The 22464-nt window shown below is 37.5% G+C and overlaps 1 protein-coding gene across 4 annotated transcripts in view; it reads right to left on the reverse strand.

Moving 5' to 3' along the window:
- STARD13 (StAR related lipid transfer domain containing 13) overlaps positions 1 to 22464 on the reverse strand; it is a 157650-nt gene that overhangs the window by 27960 nt on the left and 107226 nt on the right. For all 4 annotated transcript variants that reach the window (XM_081951437.1, XM_081951439.1, XM_081951438.1 and 1 more), the window contains 4 exons: positions 10212 to 10283; positions 9114 to 9195; positions 7443 to 7506; positions 1991 to 3372 (listed from right to left, as the gene is read on the reverse strand). In XM_081951437.1, coding sequence (XP_081807563.1) covers positions 1991 to 3372; positions 7443 to 7506; positions 9114 to 9195; positions 10212 to 10283 — 1600 coding nt within the window. The remainder of the gene's footprint in view (positions 1 to 1990; positions 3373 to 7442; positions 7507 to 9113; positions 9196 to 10211; positions 10284 to 22464) is intronic.

The following is a 22464-nucleotide window of genomic DNA, read 5'->3' on the forward strand; positions in this document are numbered from 1 at the left end:
AGTTATGCATATGCATGTCTGATTCAAGATATCAAAGCCTCTATTTTTAAATGCACCTTTTTCTAGGTAATCTTGGGAATTGAAAACCCCCATAGAAAATATCTGGATAAGTATATAAGAATTCTATGAAAAATGTAAGTATCCTAGAAATTATATTAGTTTTTAAAGATTATTTACCACCACCATCACCTCCTGGTAAGACTATCAATATCCAAAGAATTATAATGATTTAAGAAGGTGGAATAATAATAGTAATTAATATATTCAGTGCATATATGGAAGTCTAAAATAAATGAGCTAAAGAATATCCCACAATTTATCCAAACATGTAAATCAAGCGCATCAGAGTATGAAATTCGAAAATAGACAATAAAATGCTATCAGCAAATAAAACCAAATTTATTCTGGGGAATAGTGCAAAATACCATGGATATTGTGATCTAGTACATTGGTTCTCAAATATTTTAATCCTAGGACCACTTTATATTCTTAAAACTGATTTAAAACCTAGAGATATTTGGTTTATGTGAGTTATATCTATCAATATTTATTGCATTAGAATTAAAAATAGAAATTATAATATATTTATTTGACTTTGCAGGCCTGCTGAAAGGAGGACCACTGATCCAGTATAGTAGCAGAAACTAAAGGATCTAAATCAGTTGTTCCCAAGGTGGGCCCCACACACCACGGAGAGGGGGGCAATTTGATTTTTAATGGGGGCAATTTGAACTTTGTTTAAACCAAGTTAATGGCCTTTTGAGTAGAGTAGAGGTCACTTTTTGAGTAAAATAAGAATTATATGTCATGGGGAGGAGGGAGTATCAGGATTTTAGAGATGCTTAGTGGGGGCATGGCCCAAAAAAAGGTTGTGAATCACTGATCTTAACAAATATCAAAGGGGAAATTAATATTTGTCCAGTATTTTTACAGATAGTAGAGTCAGCTTGGTGTAGCGATTAAAGCATCAAGCTAGAAACTGGAAAACCATGAGTTCTAGTCCTGCCTTAGGCAAAAGTCAGCTGGGTCACCTTGGTAATCACTTTCTATCAACCTTAGAAAGGAGGCAATGAGAAACCATTTCTGAAAACTGCAGGTACCTGTCCAGGCAGTTTCTGAGAATTGGACATGGAGAAATGGAAGAAGAAAAAATGACCATCTAGAATCTGGACTTATTTGGTATTTCATATTTGGCTATGTAATTTACTAATACTATCTATGCCTTTTATCAAAGGCCTTTTCCATATCAAAACAATATAATTTCAGCATTGCCTTTTCTGTCTTTGCTCAGGTCAATCAAATCCTCCCAATCACTTTTGCTTTGGGCATTATCCGCTGTTTGCTCCACCACAGCTCATCGTATAGTTAAACCTTACTCTCCATCTTTGAAGTAAACAAGATTCTCCATCCTTTATCTAATCCTCTAAAAACAATGTTTCAAGTAGCTGGAAAATTTCAAGCAACTGTTCTTCTGAGACTCCATTTTTATAGGATGCTGCAATTGTTGTTATTTTTGACCATTTAAGTTGGCAAGAGAATTGAGTGGAAGATTTTATGGGCTTACTCTGATTTAACATTTAAACTGTTAATTATATATTGCATCATGGATTGCAATTTATTGCTGTGATTTCGATATAGGAGCAACTACACAACTGAAAAAAATTAATTTCCTACATCAGTGATGGCGAACCTATGGCACACGTGCCACAGGTGGCACGCAGAGCCCTCTCTGTGGGCAAGTGCACCACCGCCAACTGCTCTTCTGGTTTCCGGTACACCAGTTGGTCTTCGGATGCGCCAGTGTCGGAAACTCAAAGACCAGCTGAGCGGCCAGCTGATCTTCGGGTTTCCAACACTCTGCGCCCCCCTCCCCCAGTTCTGGTTTGGGCACTTGGGTGCTAAAAAGGTTCACCATCACTGTCCTACATAATTGAAGTACTTTAATTTCCCGGTTTCCCATTCTTAGAGGGAAGTGTGATCTGGTACAAACCTGTTTGGTCTGGTAAGGGATGCTCCAACACCAGAGTCTCTTCTTTCTCTGATACCAGGAGTTTCTGATTCATTGAGAGATGCCCCGTCTCGTTCAATATCACTTGGTGTTGTGTGGCCATCAGACATTGAGTTTTGTTCAAACTCTAAAGAAATTTTACTTGGTGACTGACATGACAATGGCTCAAGTTCACCAATGGATAAGGCATTCTTTTTTTGTTCTGGTAATACATTTTTTGACCAGTCATCAATATATTCCTGAAGTCCATTGACATGTTGCAAGATATCATCCAAATGAGGAAAAAGATTTTCCCTTTCCAGATCCAGAAGATCTCCTGTGCTGGCACATAAATGAGAACTTGGAACATTGTCATAAATGCTAACTCTACTTTCCTTTGAACAGGAAACAAGTGGTTTGTGTTCTTTAGATGGCTTGTTGGTTAATGAAACGCTGTCTCTCTTCCAGTTCAGGGTATGGTCTGTAGGCGAGAGACTTTCAATAGAAAGTGCTTTAGGAAATGTTCCTGGTTTGTGGTCTTTGGGAATATGAAATATTAGGTTTTCTTGGGAGTGAAATTCATTTTTGCAGTTTTGATCTATCACTTGTCTCAGTGTTGCTCCTGCAAGAACATCTACGTCTTCTAGATACATGCCACCCCGTTTATTTGCTTCATGGTGTTTGCGTTCTTTTAAGGAAGGAGTGCTTATGGCGCTGTTGCTAATCTCCAGTTGGCTGTTTTCACTGCTGTAATTGGCAGAAAATGGAGACCCTTGTCTGACTGGATCTTTGAGTGCAACTGTTTTATTTTGGAAATCTCCATTTTCTACTTGCATACATTGCATTTCCTTTAAGGTTCTGGGCTCATGCTGCAGAACAGGTGTACCAATGACTGAGAGACTAGTCAATCCAGACCCTTTTAATTTTCCGTATTGTCCTTTGGGTTTTAATGTCTCCATACACTTCAGAAAGGTTTTTGCTCTGGTTCGGGATGTTTTCTCATTCCTGAAGTTGGGAGAGACTTCTGAAATCTGGGAAGAAGGACCTCCAATTGAAGAGGGGTCCTGTACATAAGTGTTTTTGACACAGTATTGTCCTGAACAATTAGTTTCCCTGAGGCGGCTTGTGATTCCAGACTGACTTCTATGGTCACTTCCTTCACTGCTCTCACTATGAATAGATGACACCTCAGGCTCACTCAAATCAGTAAGCACACTTTCATTGCTGGTTGTGATTTTCATTTTAATGTCCCTTTGAAAGTCATGTTTGCCTGACTGATTAATCAAGGCATCAGAGTCTTCCACTCGAGACCATCGCTGGCTTGCTCTTTGGAAAGTCCATTTATTACTGATGGCACAAAGATCTTCTTCATCTGAGTCTTCACCCTGAAAAACAATACATAAAATTTGAATGTCTGTCCATCCATCCACAGATAACAATCCTAGCAGATCATTTTTCATCTTTCATTTCATCCTTTTTGATTTGCAGACTAATGGCTAATAATGACATGCAAATTTTCATATGCATTTGTATACCCTTTTATCTACACTCGCCCAACTCATGTCATACATACATACATACATTATATACATAATCTTGCTCTTCCTCCCATTCTTTAACCCCCCTCTCCATCAGTAATCTGCAGATCAAGGATGTTTTGTTGCCGTTAGAAATGGCAACTAATGTTCTGTTTGCTGTGGTGAAGCCATCAGCAAATATTGAGGAGTGTCAGCTGACTGAACACAGAGGGAGATGGAGAAAAGTTTGTAACTACCAGTTCCCAATGGTAACCAGGACATTGGATGGTCAAAATACTTTCTCATCCTATACCAACAAAATCTATTTGTCCTGTCATTTACGGAGAGACAGATAAGAAATAAATATCAAAAAAGGACATTTCAAAGGCACTGCCTGTTGTAGAAATAGAGGGTGCAGATTCAGCCATGGATCACAATAAAATTTCATCAAATCCTAAGGAATCTGTAAGTTTTACTTATTCAAACTCAAAAATGTATCAGTTTCTAGAGAAAGATCTAAGGATTTTTTTGATTAGCGACTAGTTTGATTGGAATTATAAGTTTCTGGAAAATGACAATGAAAGCCCAGATAGTACCCTAGAATTTTGGTTTCCTAAGACCTCATACTATGTAGTACTCAAAACTGTCTGAGCTCTGTTCCTAACTTTCTATTTTTGCTGAAATTTTGTCTCTTGACATTCAGGCTCTAGCTTAGTTCTCCTGACTTTGTGCCCAGCCTTATTTTCTATTTCCACTTTTTACACAATGGACTCTGATTCTTCTGTGAATTATTGGCTTTCTGTATTACTAATTTGATAGGGGTCTGACTTTTTCAGCTGTCAACTTACCTCCCTAAATACAAGAGTATAGGGGCTTACAAAGGTGCTTTTTCCAAGAGGCAACTGGGCTTTCTTGTTTTTTTTTCTTTGAAAATGTTTTGCTTCTCATTTAAGAAGCTTCTTCAGTTCAGAACTGAAGACAAGAATATAGGATCTTGAAGTGCCAAAGCTTGGATGGCAAAGTATTGTACTAGCTAAGTAGAGTTTGACATTTTTAGAAGCACTACATTATGAAAGGATGTGTTACAGTGGTATATTTTCAATATTTCTGGTACAATGACAAAATAGATAGGATTTGGCTCATATTGAACTGCTAAATAGTATGTTAAAATAGTAGCATGGATCCTGGCTGCATAAGGGAAGGGGTAAAGGCAAATGCAGTAAAATAATGATTTACTGAATGACAGAATATTAAAAAGTCTTAATGTGCTTTGAACATCTGTCTCCTTCCCCAGAGGCATCTGAAAATAGAGTACGATTACATTATTCACAAGAAGAAAAGTTACTGAAGGTCTTTCTGTTATGATGTTCAGAAAAATTAGAGATCTTATGAAGTAGAGAAATAAAATTATTATCTGAATAATTTTATATACACAGGAAGTAAAAATATAACATTACTTAAAATAAAATTGTAAGTGCTTAGATTTTCTGAAAAAATCCTTTTGTATTGAAAAAAAATGATTTCATTTCTTAATTATTTTTAGTTCTCGGTTTGAGTGGTCCGTATTTGCCTTCATATGTTGTCAAAGCTGAAATATTATGGATATTTTTCTATGAGCAATTATTTCTGAACAGAATGGGACTTCAGATTAATGGTCTGTTGGATTGAAAAGCATATCATGACATCATCCTAATTATGCCTGATCCCTGTTTAGCAAGATCACCCAAGTAATTACGCCCAAAGCAGAAAATTGCTTCTTTGTCCTAAGGAATTTTCACTCTAAATGTTGATGAGACAACAAAGGAAAAGTGAAAAACACTGAGGCGTGTTTTCTGAGATGTGAGTCATTGGGAGATTGTAAATTCACAGACAAATGTATAATAACAAAAAGATTTGCTCTTGGTTATTTGAACCCTTGTCATCATATGATCAGACTATTGTAATTAGCTTTTACATGGGGCCTTCAAATGTAATGTCAAATGGCCTTCAAAAACCATTCAGCCAGTTCACTATGCACTGGATGAAGGATTACCTAGATCTACCCATGTAACATCATTATTACTGCAATTGCATACTGTCAGTCTGCTTGTCAGTGAGATTCAAGCCACTAAGTACTCATTTTTGAAGCCCAATATGGCCTAATTAATATTATGGCTTAATTTCAAAATTAAGACCATCAGAATTCTCTGCACTTGTAGGAATTAGTTTTAATTTTCAAGCCAATTTATGGTATTCTGTCAAATCTGCTTCAATTGCTTCTTTTCCTCTTAGGGCAGTGATGGCAAACATTTTTCTGCTCGGGTGCCAAAAAGTCACTCGCGTGCGATAGCGCACACATTCGTGCCCACACCCATAATGCAATACCCTGCCCCCATGCATACATATAGAACCCTCCCCCCTGCGCTTACCCCTGTGCATGTGCACAGGCATCATTGAAGCCTCCAGACTTCCGGTAGGCCCGTTGGGAAAGCCTCCTGAAGCCTGGGAAGGACAAAAAATGGTCCAATGTGGTTACCGAAAGTTTGGAAACAAACTTCCGGTAGGCCTGTTGGGGCCATTTTTCGCCATCCACAGGCTCCAGAGGCTTTCCTGAAGCCTGGGAAGGGCGAAAACAGCCTCCCCCCCACTCTCTAGAAAGCTGAGAATCAGCTGGCTGGCATGCACATATGTGCTGGAGCTGACATAGGGCAATGTCTCACGTGCCCTCAGATATGGCTTCACGTGCCATAGGTTCACCATCATGGGCCTAGGGTCTAGATTTTTCTGTCTTCTCCAAATAGAATCTGCCCTTCTGATGAGTTTTACTAGAGAAGCCTTCCTGAGGTTCCAAGATTTGAGAGAATGCTATCTATGGGCATTTGGCACTTGAGCCCTTCCAGGATACAGATCACACTTTTTTGAGCGCAGCCCTCAGCCTGACAAATGGCATGAATGCCTACTTGAAAAGGAATGAAATGAAACAGCATTGGCATCCTATCCCTTCTTATTTTGCTTCAAGCACTGCTGGCAATGACTTCTCCAGCACCAATGAAAAGAATTTGTCAAGCATTTTGAGAGAGAATCCAATCTGTACAATGTTTCTTGGAGCAATGATCTGTACTATGCAAGCTCCTGATTAAAAAGTGCCCCAGGGAGAGGAGTGCCTTGTGAATAAAATGTTATTGGCTCCTTTACAAAAGTTTCATATCAAACAACATTTTCTACATTCCTTCTTAAAACCCCTTAAGCCTTAGATAACGCCTGTGTTATACAATGAGCTGTAAACATGGCAAACTTTGTTTTAATAAGTCAGCACAAATGAAAGAAAATAAAGAAAAGAAAAGTCTGTTGCTTTTTATCTGGCAAGGAATCATAGTGAAGGGTCATACTCAGACTATCTAGTTAACCAAACAGGCTTTCCTTGTATTTTGAAAAGACCCTTGGGAATTGTTTTCTCTTACAATACAGTCTCTTTCATTTGCTACTATGCAGATACGTTCAAATCCCCACATTCTTCGTGAGCAGTTAAAAAAGAGTTGGAGAAAACCATTTTCCAAGGGAGGGAGGGGGGCACTGTCACCATCTGTGTGTTGACTTTCCATGCAAGATTTCTCTAGGAAAAGGAAGGGATAAACAGAACAGAAACTAATTTTCTAGGAAACATTAGGAAAAGCATATTGATAAGTCATGAACCTTGCTTCATTGTAGTCAATCTTCAAAAACACAGTGATGATTGACGATAATGACATTTCTTCTACATGTTGCATCTGGAAACATTCTTTCTTCTTCATTTTCAATAGAGGCTGTTGTTGGACTTTATAAATGATACAAAAATTACAGGGAAATAACTATTGTATTTGAGGTTCAACAATTCGATACAACATCATCTGGGGCTTTGATTTCGGGAGATTTTAAGTATTTCCACCTACATAAAAATATATGAATGCGCATGTACTTGCCTTTTTTCTTTGGAAGTTCAGATCAAGTTTCATTGAGGCACATTTATTCAGTGTGTTCAATCGTCTAAAAATAAAACAAGAATCATACTGAACTTATTGATTGACTCTTTATAATATCAAATTTAGTTTCTTATTTGATTTGAATGCAAGATGAACGGTTAATTCCTATGAATGAGATGGGAATAGGAAATTAGCCCAGATAATCTAGCAATTAGTCTGATGGTTTGAAAAAAATGGGTATTATCATAACTAGAAATTGACTTTTATTTAAGCAAAATCTAAGCACACATGCATCCTCTCTATCAAGCCGTCCACCTAAAGACCTCCATTATAAATAAAATTATTTATTTGCCTAAATGTATATTCCATTTCACCCGCGATTTTAGGCATCTTATATATTGTTTAAACAAAAAAGAAAAAGAAAAAAAGACCACCACCATCTAAACCCATTTTTGGGAGGTTTGCAGAGTGCAAACAATTTTTTTAAAATTTGCCTCTTCGAAATATTGGTGCGTCTTTTACTCCGAAAAATACTGTATATACAGGGGAAGCAAGGTAGTACAATAGTACTCATATCAGAAAAGTGTACCATTTAAAATATTTTAAAAGACATGTAGGAGGCAAAGTACATTTGTATGTGCATGAAATATAGGCCACATAAAGCAAAAGCATACATTAAACCACTGAGAAATAGAGCCATGCCTGTTATTACCATTCTAATGTTGGTATCTGTTCCTGAAGGCAGATTCAAAATTCATTGCTGAATAAACTTTTCTCTTTACTTGTTAGGTAAACAAGTAAAGTCTGTTTGATTGGCCTGGAATTATTACTCCATAATGCCTGCTTTCTATAAACTCTATCTTGGTGTCATTTTTTTAACCAACAGTTGATATGCTCAAGATTAAATATTTAAGCAACAACAAAATCCTTAAAAAAATTGGCAATATTTTAATTAAGGCAATGCCAATTTAAGCTGATTGGTTTTAAGCAAAAATGATGTCCTATCTTCTGGGGTCTTTCCAAAACTTTGAAACAGATTGCCAAAGATATGAAAAAGTTTAAGTCTTTAGTTCTCCGATTAAATCCAGTACACTTGGTTTCCATACACCCACTTGAAGTGGCAGAAGACATGATTCTCTATCTGTGATATCTGTCAGATCCTAAGCAAGACCACTTCAAGAAACACTACTCAATAATATTTTGGTCCATCTCAGGACAAGCTACTTTTATCTTGTTACACCTTGAGTGTGAGAAGCTACCGTAAATAAAATTAAAATGCTAGAACATCAATAATCCTCTACAGAAAAGGTATTGTGAAATTGTTTCCTTGCAGTTTGCCCACGTAAGCAACAATTTATATATATGTCTGGTGAACTCATTCATAACTAACAGTCTCTGAAAATCTAGCAGGTTTTTTTAAGGACATTTTTTAAGGTTGCATTTTCCAATTCTGATCCATTCAGGAAGCTCAAGTTAACTTGAGGCCCAGCTTTGGAACCAGCTGAAGTGCTGCAAACTGAGGATGAATAAAACTCATGATTTCCAGCAGAGAAGGGAGGCTGGTAACAATCAATATCTGCCTAAAATCTGCAGACTCCTCTGCACTGTGTAAAACATTACAACTTTTACAAAGAATACTAAAAGAATAATGTGAAACAGAAAGCACATTACCTACAAAGAGTTTCTACAAGGTCTTTGTCAAGAAAATCATGATCTTTCTTCACAGCAGCAATATCAATAGGGAACTGGTAATCTACAAGAGAAGAACTACTTATTTCCACAGCAACAAACACTTGACTTTGAGATATATTGGATACATTCTCAAACAAAATATACAAAATAAATAAAAATCATTCATTAAAATGATGCTAATATATCCTTTTCTGAATGCAATACAAAATAAGAAAGTTCATTTTTCAACCTTATTTTATAAATCATTAGTATTCAGTAAATAGTAATGCTCTGATCACTAATACAAAAAAAAACAGTTATTGTTCCTTCCCGCCTAATTTTTCTACTCTCCATCCTTTTGGCTAATAAATATAGAAAGTAAAGGTTCAACATATTTGAAGGACAAGGAGTCAGGGTAGGCTACATTATTCCAGTAGAAATCTCTTTTACTCTTCTGCATTCACCATATCACTTTTTAAGCATTGTCTTTAATGAAAAGCACATGTAAATTGCATAGTGACATCATACAAACTACTTGCCAATAAAATAATGTGTGCATATAACACTAAGCATTCCATTTGGCCTCTGGTGGTCACTCTCAAAAAATTGTGGGTGGAGCCCAGGCACCACCTAAAATTTTTGACAGTGCCACCAAACTGTTACACTCATTTTAGATTTTCCTATTTTCAAGTTTAGAATACACTGCAAAAAATATTGTACCTTAGCTTACATACATCTACACAATACTGAGCCCAAGAATATCTCAACATGCAGATTCAATTCTTTAATTCAATGTGATTTTATAGAATAGAATAGAATAGAATTCTTTATTGGCCAAGTGTGACTGGACACACGAGGAATTTATCTTTGGTGTATATGCTCTCAGTGTACATAAAAAGACAAGATACATTTGTCAAGAATCTATTCTATGTAATTTTCTAGTTAACCCAAGATTAGTGTTCCTGTTGATGAAATCTACCAGATTTAGTTCTAGCGTTTTGGAATGTGTTTCCCCTTTAACATTATAGCATCAAAACAAACACAATAGTCTTTGCTGTAACTAAGGTTATAGATTAAACAAGGATTTCTAAAACATACCTTCATAAAGTTGAGCATACTGGGGGAATCCAGCAGCCCGTAACCAAGCACAGGACTCTTTTGCTTCACGCTCTAAGGAATAAAGAAAAAATACACACCAAACAATGTATTAATACACAATTTTATAACTTTGGGCTTTTAGCCAATTGTTCAGAAAACTATTCTAACAAAGTAAGCAACTTCTGTGGAACATATTCAATTTTTTTTTGTACTTAGGATCTGCACATTTGAATATTTTCATTTCAAATTCATACCTCATTTATATCAGACCAGATGTGCACAATTTCAGCAACCCAAAGGAGCAGTGAAAAAGCTACATGAAATCATACAACTTCTCTGGAGTACACCCAGATCAGTGTGACAGTATTTTGATTGTAATCAGCCTTTCCATAGACGGTATCACACCTATATTATTTAATACTATGTGATTAAAAATAGCAATGTCTAAGCTTATGCTTCCAGTTCTTGCAGGTGGCTGATTTTGAAATTATAGAATCTCAAAGGGATGAGAAACAACAATGGGAGACTATCCTAAACGATTCTTGTGAGGATTTTGAGCAGAAGCAAAGGAAATGGGGAGAAAAATTAAAAAGTTAGGTGAGAATTTTCAAGACCTTGCATAGCTGACAAAGAAAGAAGGTAGCCATCTGGATGAGAGAGTTAGAAACGAGGGAGAAATCTAGGGAGGAATATGTGGTTTGTCATCCTGGTCAACCAAAAGACATATCTTGTTCTAAAAGAACCCAGTCAAATGACGACATATAAACGGTGCTCAAACAGAAACAGATTGTGTATTAAGAGGCCAATTTTTAAACACACATGCTATAAACTGGAGGAGGTGCAAATAGACCTATTACCAAAGGTTTGCTAGGGTATTTAGTAATCTTGGGGGTGAGGATTGGAAGATCAAATACAAAGCATGCTGCTAGTTATACATTAGGAAAAGTCTATATATTACTGGAAATATGCACATAGTATTGCTAAAGAGCATATTCTAAAGAATTTTATTTTAGCAAAATATGCATGCCCTACAAACATTATGGGAAATAAAAACTGTGCATGGTAATTATTGTATTGTCTTTTAAAAGAGGCAAAAAACTAATAACTAAGGACAAGACAAATGGGAAATTGGTAAAATTAAAATGGAAAGATACATTCATCTCTATTAGTTATCAGTCATAAATTCAATTAGCTGTGGGAAGTAACATGCCATTCATTATTCATTTGCCAAAAGCATGTCACCTGTCAATATCTGTGATCAGGTATTGTCACCTGCCATCAAATATGTCACTATTTGTCAAAAAGTTAAATAGTGCTTTATGTATGTTATGTGAATATTTAGGAAATGAATTGTTAATGCTTTAAAAACCTCCCAGCAAGTATATTCATAGAAGACTTCCTTTTATGATCCTTGTTTGACATGAAAATATACTTCAGATATGGAAATTTGTTTTATTTCCTCTGCGTTTGATGAGACAAGTTAAGGTATATGCATGTTCTTCAAATTACTCATGCATGCCTCACAAGTAGACTTAGTTATATAAATCTTTCCCACATGAGCAACTGTGTGATCGTAAGATTTCTAGAGCAGGGGAAAATGTGTATAAATTTCTCTGCATTAATGTTTTATTGCAAATATATACTGTCCTGCCTAATTCCAAACTGAGCAATAAAAGAGTGATAGTATGGCATACACACGAATGTGAGGTTATATCCATGTGCACAAATAAAAATCAATAATTGTGACTACATCCCATTTCTGCACTGCTGAAGAATAGACAGTATGATAAAGAATGCCCACAGTGCCATCAATATAATGCCATCAATCTAATGTTTAAATAGCTTTTCTAACAAAGAAAGAAGAAAGGATAGTTTTATCACAGTTCTGTGCACTGAATCTTAAAGGCTATAAAGTCAATACCATCTTTTTAGATGCAATGTTACTCTTTCAAAAGTGGTCAAAAGCTTTTCAGCACACTAAATGTGACTGAAAAGGAAGGTTCTGCCCATTGAGCAGTTCTAAAGTTGTGTGAAGAAACCTTTGTTTTTTTTCTAAGACGGATTCAACATGGAAGAATACAATAGTTTAGATTCCATAGATTACTCCGGGTCAGTTCATTAGACTTTCTCCTGGAATATTTCAGAAATGCTATAAGATGATAATCAGTAGTAATGGAGGATAGTTAACTAGTTAGAGACTGTATAAATTATCTGAGTGAATGTAAATGTCAAAGTCTGTAATGCTCTAGCTCAGTGATGGCGAACCTTTTTGGCTCGTATTCCATAAGGGTGGGGGAGCCGGGGTGGTCGTGCGTGGGCGTGCTGCACCCATAATGCAACATGCAACACCCCCCATGCGCACGAGAGGCGCTCCCCCCATTTTTTGCATGCTTTTTTCGCCCTCCCCAGGCTCCAGAGACTTTATAGGAGCCTGGGGAGGGCGAAAACAGCCCCCCCGCCCCCCAGAGGCCCTCCAGAGGCTTCAGGGACCTTCAGGAAGAGAGCAACAAACGACCCTACGAGCAAACCAGAAGTCACTTCCGGTTTGCTCATAGGGCCGATTTAAGCCCTCTGGAGGCTTCAGGGAAGCCTCCTGAAGGTCCCTGAAGTCTCCGGAGGGCTTAAACCGACTCTACCGGCAAACCGGAAGTGACTTCCAGTTTGCTCGTAGGGTCGTTTTTAGTCCTCCGGAGGCTTCAGGGAAGCCTCCTGAAGGTCCCTGAAGCCTCCAGAGGGCTTAAACTAACTCTACGAGCAAGGGCCTTTTTTGTGTTCTGGAGGCTTCAGGGAAGCTCCTGAAGCCTCCGGAGGGCGGGTGGGGGCTCTTTTCGCGCTCCCCAGGCTCCTATAAAGAATCTGGAGTCTGGGGAGGGTGAAAAATGGCTTTAAAAAAGGCTGAACTCAGCTGTCCAGTGCGCGTATGTGCGCTAGCCAGCTGACAGGGCAACGCCTCGCGTGTCTGACAAATGGGTACACGGCTCTAGCTGATCCAGTTGTCTCAGCTACAAATTTTCACAGTTTCAGTCACAAATTGACTTCTGTGGATCTTACTTCATACTTAAGTGGTCAGTAGAGAAGGCGTGCATAAGTGCACTAGGATGCCTATTGTCCCTGTTATTGCATTTTTTTCTTCTCGTTTTTGTTTGACAAATTCTAATAAATAAATAAACAAAATAAAATGTTACACAAGATTAGTATGCTCTATTATATTGAAGTATTGAACCATGTTAGTTGTTCACGTTAGTAAGATTTTTTTTAACACAAAATGTAAAATACATTTCACATAATGTATTAAAGCAATTCATATCTTTCATATAATGATAGCTAAGTATTGAATATAATGTGAGAATCAGGTGGTATGAAACTTCCAAAGCCATATTTCTATATGTTTTAAGAAGCAAATAAGAGTACAACAAGAGTATAACAAAAAAGGAAACCTTTCTTCATGAGGCTGACATCAAAGATATCATCAAATATTGATATAGAATTCTGGTAAGTACTTGTTTGTAAGATTGTTCCTTCTTTAGTTATGTTTTCTGAAATTCAAAAAAAACCCCGTAGTTATTTATGGGTAATCCTAGAGCTCCCTGAGGAATTTAGCAGCCATATTTAAAGCTATGATGGTCAGGACCACTTAGGGCACTCAGCCAGGCCACATTTACTACCATTGCAGTGTCCCATGGTCACATGACCAGGTTTTATGACGGTTTTGCTGAAAGACAGTATTTACTTCTGGGTTTTGGCAAAACCAGCCTATAGCAAACCATAGGTTCATTTAACAACCAGAATATTTGCTTAACAACTGCTTCAAATCAGGTTGTAAAATCAGGTGTCATGTGGATGATCAGATTTACAGCTGTCACCAACTTACAAGTGCGATGGGCAGGCTCCATTATGGTTGTAACCCAAGGACTACCTGAATTTAGATTTTAATACCTCCCAACTTGTCTCTGGGTGACTCACAACAACAACAACAAAAACCAGTAGATACACAAGACACGGGAGGGGCCGGAGCACTGCCAACGGGGGGAGATGGGGCGACATCAAGAAAGCTTAGATCACACAAATAAGTAAGAAAATCCACATGATACAAATTGATTGAAATTATCTTTAATTTATCACACTGACTATATGTTATCATGTAATATTTGAATGCTATGCAAATGTACACCATGAGTCTGGAGGGGGCGTATACCTACCGCAGTTTGCGGCTGCCACAATTTGTAACCTTCCCCATACCTTTTCCTTTTGTAAAACACCAAAAAACCAATAAAACTTTGTTTAAAAAAAACCAATTGATTGATTAATTGATTACATGCCATTAAGTTGTTGGTTCATAGCAATCACATAGTTATAATAAATAGGAAATATAATAAAGGAAATAATAGAATGGCAATCTAGACAATAACATCAATATATAGGCAACAAATATCAGATACCTCTGATTAAGTATAGAGGGATTTTATCCACCCTACCCCAAGGGACAAAGCCAGGTATAAGGCCTTCTGGAACATGATTAGAGTGGGAGATGTCTGTAGCTCAGGGCTTATTCCAGAGGACAGTCATATGCACATATATCAGGTGGGGAGAACTATAGCATAATAATTCCCCTATATTCCCTTTAGAAAGAATGGACTGTAGCATTTCAGGTAACAGTGAATCAAAAAATGGCCTCTCAACCAGGGGTGAAATTAAGCAGGTTCTGACAGGTTCTGGAGAACTGGTAGTGGACATTTTGAGTAGTTGGGAGAACTGGCAAATACCACCTCTGGCTGGCCCCAGAGTGGGGCGGGAATGGAGATTTTGCAGTATCCTTCCCCTGGAGTGGGGAGGTAATGGAGATTTTGCAGTATCCTTCCTCTGCCACACCCACCAAGCCATGCCCTCAGAACCGGTAGTAAAAAAATTTGAATTTCACCACTGCTCTCATCTGAAATGAACTTCAGTTCAATTATTCCTTTTAAAAATTTCCTTAAGCTTAAATAATTTTAATTGAGTATTTGAAATATACTGTTGTACAATACTTTTATTAAGACAAACCCAAATGACACAAAATAACATGTATGATTTTGATCTATATTTGTAATGCCTCTGCACGAGAATAGTATTATTATATCTTAAAGAGGTTGGCTAAGAAGATTCTTGAATGATTTTACAGTTTGAGCTATGTCTTAATTCTTAAAACCTGACAGCCACTAGCACTGCGCGAGAAGGCCTGAAGAGGCTCATCCTGGTACCTTTCCTTCTTCTTTGGATGAAACTCTAAAATTTCCAACCAAGTTTTGTCTGGGAACTACAGTCTTAATACATTTGTGAAGGGACCAATCTGGAAAAAATAGAAGATATACAAGGATGGTCCAATTTTTATGAATTTATTTTTCAATAAAGAGAAGACCTTAGAACATAATGGGAAATTAGTCTGGTCGGCAGCTAGATCTGAAAAGGAGGCAGAGATTGTTATAATACATCCCAAGCTGCGCTCCCTAGCAATCACATGGGAAATAGTCATCCTCTGTAGTAATACTACAGATTCCTATTTCCCATGTGATTTCTAGGGAGTTCAGTCCTATGAAGTTTACTTTGTAGATAAGCTTTTTATTGCTGAAATACCGTTCAATTTCCAGGAACTGCTTTCTGAACAAACCAAATTGTAGACAAGTATTGCAAATCCGAAAACATCCACATTTCCGCATTGAAGTGTATGCTTGTGTGTGCAAATATGTGTGAGAGATCTGTATATCTTATAACATATATGTCAGAATCTCCTAATTAATTTCTAGAAAATCATGGAAAACAGAAGTAAATATGGATAGTTTAATATGGATAGTTTATTGAAATAAAGTCTTAATAAGATTAAACTGTAATTTGCTTAGTTTGCAAAGTAATGTTAAGAAAAATCAAGTATGAATAAATGTAACCATTTTTGGCTGAGAAGGATTTTAGAAATAAAAATAAATTATTACCAAAATAATAGTATTCATACACTTAGAAATACCTCTATAAGATGGACAAAATATGATAAATACTTTTAACAGAAGTAGGAAATGTTTTAGATTAAAGAAGACAGTTATGTACTGAAAGGAGAGCTTGGGCATCCCAAATGTGATATACTATTGAAAAGGATTTCAACTAGACAAGTAATTGCATTAATACATGATGATACAGAGAAAGATTGCGTAACATGAACTACAAATAACGTTAACATAAAATATGTATTACTGTCTCATCATGGTACATAAGCGTATACAACTCATGTAAAATCTCTTTATAGACATAATAGTTACATATATGGAGAAAATGGTTGAGCAATTTAAGGTTAACTTAAATTTCATTTTCTTCTGCAACTAATGTTTTGATCTGCTTTAAAGTCAGAAGAACAAAAATCTGTTCAGACAGCAAAATTCCTGATGTTTAAATGAACCAAAATGTCCACTAGGCACCAATTGTACTTGGATGCAATAAGGTTATAATAAAACCACATATGCTTCTTTGCCTCCTCAGAAATTTAATTTTGAAATATTATGTACAAAATCTATGAAAGTCACACAATTATTTGCCTTAATAGCATTCTTTAATAGGCTACATGTAACAAACTCACATAAACATAAACACACACAAAATTCTACTCATAACGAAGTACAGATTTGCAACCTGCCCGTAAACTAGAATTAAATGCATAGTATCATGAAGTACCATATAATGTTGAGAATGAACAAATGGGTATCAAACTGGTTCAGCTATAAAAAATTGAGTTTAGCGTAAATCAGATTCCCAAAGTCTTGATTTGTATTTCACCTACCGGAATATGATGTCCTGGCTGCCAGCTAGTAGTTTGCATTAAGTCTGATGAATCATGCAAGTTATGCTGTATATCCTTGGTTTAAACAAGCACTTAATAACTTTTCTGTTCAAAATTTATTCCCGGTAGGAAGGAAGAAAAATGAAAAATCCCAAACATGTGGGCTTTTTAAACAGCTCCAGTGGGAAAGGAGCAAGATGACCCCAGTAACTTTGTCCAGATGCTATGAAATGGAAAAGATATTGGAACAAGCTGATTAACTAAGAAATTCTGTCTGCAGCCCTCTGTGTATCTAAGGATTAATGAGCAACCTGGAGGAGATGACAACCTGAGGTACAGCCTCAGACCAATAACCTTCAAATGGCTGTTAATTCCGGGAAAGTAATATGTGGCAAGGTTATTAAAGTAGTTGTAATGGAACTTGAGGAAAAAGCCATGGAAAACTGTACAGACTATAGACAGGACATCTTCATCTATGAGACGCCCACATTTCCTTTCTAGAAAAATGCTCTCCAGTTGGATTTCTGAAATGATTACTCAAGCACGATGTTTAAATTTCTTATAAACAGTAGCTAAATTGGGGATTTGGGATGAAGACCAAGTACAGTAAATTATTCTTTTTGAATGTGTTATTATAGCACTCAGCTTCATAAAATAAATTAAAGTGAATTAAAATTGCCGAGATGACACTGCCTGTTCAAGCCCACATGATACCTTCCAAATATGTTAAGACTGCAACTCTGAAATTCCTAACACGAATTTAGGTCCCCAAAGCCTTTATTAAGTACCAAATTAGGAACAGTCTCTCAAAAATTCTAGCCATGCTTACTAGGGATTTTAAATTTAGGTATCTTAACACCATACGATTAGAGAAAATGCTATTCAGTTTGATTAGAGAAAAAGCTAATCAGTATAGGAACAGTATTATATTGAATAATTTTTATTTTTACAAATAAATAAACAAACAAATATATAAACAAATGGTGTTGGTGAGGGAGGGATGATCACCCTTGTGGAATGGAATGGATGTTCTTATGTGGAGAACCATGAGGTTTAGTTTTTCCATCACTATAGTTATATATTTACATACAAGTACAGGTAGTCCTCAACGTATGATCACAATTGAACTCAAAATTTATGTCACCCTCCCCAGGCTCCAGAGGCTTTCTAGGAGCCTGGGAAGGGGAAAAACAGCTCCCCCACCACCCAGAGATCTCAGGAACTTCCCTCAGGAGGGCGAAAAACAGACCTATGGGGCACCCGGAATTTCAGGAATGGTGACTTCCGGTTTGTCCATAGGGCTGATTTTTGACCTTGAGTCTTCAGGAGGCTTCCCTGAAGGCTCGGAGGGTGAAAAATGGACCTATGGACAAACCGGAAGTCACCTCCGGCTTACTCGTAGGGTCAGTTTTTGCCCTCCAGAGCCTTCAGCGAAGCCTCCTGAAGGCTCAGGAGGATGAAAAACGGTCCTACGAGCAAACCGGAAGTCACCATTCTCAAACTTTTGGTTTGCCCGTAGGGCCGGTTTTTCATGCCTCAAAAACAGCCTCAAAAGAAGGCCAAAATCAGCTGGCCAGTGCATGCATGCACGCTCAAGCTTACAGGGCAACGCCTCGCGTGCCCTAACAAATGGCTCCATTTGCCACCTATGGCACGCATGCCATAGGTTCGCCATCATGGGAATAGGGAATCCAGTTCTGGTCACTATGATACAAAAAAGATTCTGGAACTCTAGAAAAAAATACAGTAGAACTTCCTTGTACAAAAGTTGAGATTTCGTTTCCTTCTCTTACGTGTAAGTTTTTATTCCTAAATTATATCAATTAAATATTATAGAAACGTTCAATTGATGAAGGGTAGGATTTTAAGACATATTCAACCAAAAAACACCACTTATGGATTTCATTAACTATGCATGTGTTAGAAAAGAAGGAGAAGCAAAATAGGTCAGATTAAATAGCACATATTAAGAATGATAGTTGTTTGCTATCTGGGAACCTGAAAAGGAGAAGGGTTGTGCAGACCCCAAAAGTTGAAACATAATGGGGGAAAAAAAATAACACAGCGGATGATTATCAAGACTGTAACTGCCTATCTTGAGGACAGACAATACAAAAGAAGAACCTTTTAAAGACTAAGAAGGTGCCATTTCATCACACTTGCTCAATAATGTCCATAAAGACTTGCCTAAATGTGAAGGGATAGTTTTTGTATAGTTTTCTCACTAGGGGAACAAGTTGTTAATCTCTTTTTGTCCAAGCAATTTCAAATTATAGTGCTTGTTGGGCACGAGAAACAGCTTGATAGAACCATAGTCTCTATAATGACATATTTGTCCTGTCAGTTGCGGCATGCAATTTTTTTTCTTAATGGCATCCATAAAAGCAAACTCCAGATGCTTCTCACAGGAAGTACATAATTCCACACCGAAGGCATAAAATGAAATGAATGTGCATGTTGTACTACTGTTTTTGCAGTTCAGCAAAACATTGAAAATGAAATGCTGTTACCTTTAATTCCAGGTGTGTGTTCAGACACATACATACAAATGGACCTGCACACACAGTTATGCTATCTATAAAACTATAAAACCTCACATATTTTTATTGGGTTGATAATCCTCTTCATCTCACACCTATTTTTTTATACTAAGGAACACTTTCCTCCTCTTAAAGTGTGTGTGTGTGTGTGTGTGTGTCTGTGTGTTTGTGTGTGTGTGTGTTTTTGTAGATTTTCATGGATGTAAGTAGCTGGTCTTGTTGTATTCAGGTCTTTTCCCGTGTAAGATTATTACAGCTTACACAGGAAAAGACCTGAATACAACAAAACCAGCATACCTACACCCGTGAAAATCTACACACACACACACACACACACACACACACACACACACACATTGTGTCACAACCCCTGGTATGCCCAAATATGGGAGGGAGCATACTGCTTCCCTTTTCTGTCTATCGGCTCATCCTAGGAGCCATCCAGGCAGAAAGCCATTTTTTTTGTTGCCTTGTTACATTTGTGTTGCATTTGTGCTGATAGATAAATAAAGGGAGACTAGTATAGATCTATTTCAAGCTATTTAGCCCAGGTTCAATTCCCAATAAGAGTATGGCTAGCTGATGAGAGCTAAATAGCTTGAAATATATATAAATCCACCTTTTGAAGTGCAAGTACCAGATTGAAGGCCACATCAGAAAGAATACATGTGCAAAAGCAATATATTAAATCAAGCAACAACCAAACCAGAGTTATATTTTCAAGTGTCAGCATAGCATAACAAAATAAAAGAGTAAACTTTTTATGTTCTCAGGATTATCCAGATTTTAAGATCTCCTTACTATATTATCACTAATCATATGTGGCTGGCTCTCACAAAAGGGATGTAACATTTGATTTGATTTGTTGAAAGCAAAGGACCATAGAAAGAACAGGAAAAATATATAATACAGAATGACCTTGTTACCCATTTAATAATTTGCCTTGAACAAATTTAATTATTAATCAAAAATAGCTTGTATATTGGGTCTATCCATTTATTAGTTTTGGCCATACTCAAATCCACACTGAAGTCCCTGAGCATCACTCAAAAAGCAAAGTGCAGTGTTTTGCTAGAGGAAGTTTGTATATTCCTTAAAGGGAAGGCATATAACATATGAAGAGATGCTCCCTTAAGAATCATAGTTTCAAGCTTCAAAGGTAATAATCAACTATACGTCCCTCGCCTAGAAACAAACTGTCAGTCCAAAAACTACAATAGAGGCATCATTGGTCTCAATCAAAATTTATAGCAACACTCTGCATTAATTGAAGTTTCTAGTTGGGTTTTAAGGGCAGTTGTTGCCATAGCAACTGAAATACACTAAAAATACAGTTTACAGACAAAGCAGAAATAATTCTTATTTTTTAAAAATCAGAAGAATTTGATTTTTTTTAAAATAGCCTTCCATCTCAAACTATCTGAAACTCTATCCCTGAATCTTAAATCAAAGTACTTCTACTTTATCTAGATTCTATCTGTCTGAATGCTGTATGATGATATCAAAGGCCAGTTGAACCAAGTCCTTATCTCTACTCCTGCCTCCAAGCACATAAAATCTGTTGAGATGGTTTAGCACAGTGGTTCCCAAAGTGGAGTCCATGCCCCACAGGGGGGAAATTTCATTTTGAATGGGGGCAATTTGAATCTTTAAACCAGGTTAATAGTCTTTTAGGCTTCTTCCACGTGAGTAGACTTCACATTTTCAGTGAAGTAAGAATTATATGTGGGGGGGGGGGGGGACATCAGGATTGTAAAGATGCTTAGGTGGGGCATGGCCGAAAAAAAGTTTGGGAACCACTGGTTTAGCAGGAAGGGGAAAAAAGAAGACCTATTTTTAATGGAACTTTGCTCAGACACAGTGGTGGGTTTCAAAAATTTTTAGACCCTCTTCTGTAGGTGTGGCCTGCTTTGTGGGAGTGGCTTGCTGGCCATGTGACCAGGTGGGAGTGGCTTGCCGACCATGTGACTGAGTGGGAGTGGCTTGGCAGTCATGTGACTGGGTGGGCATGGCCAACTTGTAAAATGTGGTGAAACTCACTTAACAATGCTCTTGCTTAGCAACCAAAATGTTGGCTCAGAAACTCTGGCATTGAAGTGTGCAAGTCTTAAAGCTGTCACGTTACAAGACCTTGCACCCCTAACCCTTTAGAAAAAAAACCCAGGGGTGTTCAAACTTGACAGCTTTAAGACTTTAAGGTTTAGATAGGACTCTTAGAGGCGGGCAGAGCGATTGGTGAGCCAGCCAATCAGTGAGCGGCGGGCGGGGAAAGCGTGGTGCGGATGGGCGGGGGGAGGGAGCTGGGACCGGTTCTAAAAGGCACGATAGATTTGTGGAACCTCTTCTATAGAATAGGTTAGAATTGGCAGGAACCCAGCCCCTGCTCAGACATCATTATGTCTTAGCACTTCTTCACCACGATCCAATTAACACAGATTCTAAACACTGATCAACACCATCTGTCTTGCCTAAAACCTGATGGAAAGAATATATTGTGCAGGTATGTACATATACTTTAGAACAAGAGGTGGGTTTCACATAATTTTACCACTGGTTTGCCATGCACTGAAACTGTGAGCACTCATGCCTTTTGTGCACAGCCTTCCGTGCATGGGTTTTGCTCAAGTGCGTGGCTTGCATGCATGTACACGGCTTAGAAAATGAGGCTAAATAGGATGGCATAGAGCGGGGTGGGTGGGCTGGTCCACCCTCAGGTTGTCACTACTGGTTCAACCAAACCGGTCCGAACCGGCTGAATGCCACCACTGTTTAGAACTTACTGTCAATCTATGGCTGATTTTTCTCAGTGGTTTTTTGTAGCTGTTAAAAAAACATATCTTTCCGTTTCCAGGCCTGGAATATAATTCAGATAATTAAAAATGGTATCTGTTCCTTCTTCCTTATTTAGCAGTGC

The sequence above is a fragment of the Natrix helvetica genome, assembly GCF_964273705.1.
Source record: "Natrix helvetica genome assembly, chromosome: 4".
In the NCBI taxonomy this organism is placed as follows: domain Eukaryota; kingdom Metazoa; phylum Chordata; class Lepidosauria; order Squamata; family Natricidae; genus Natrix; species Natrix helvetica.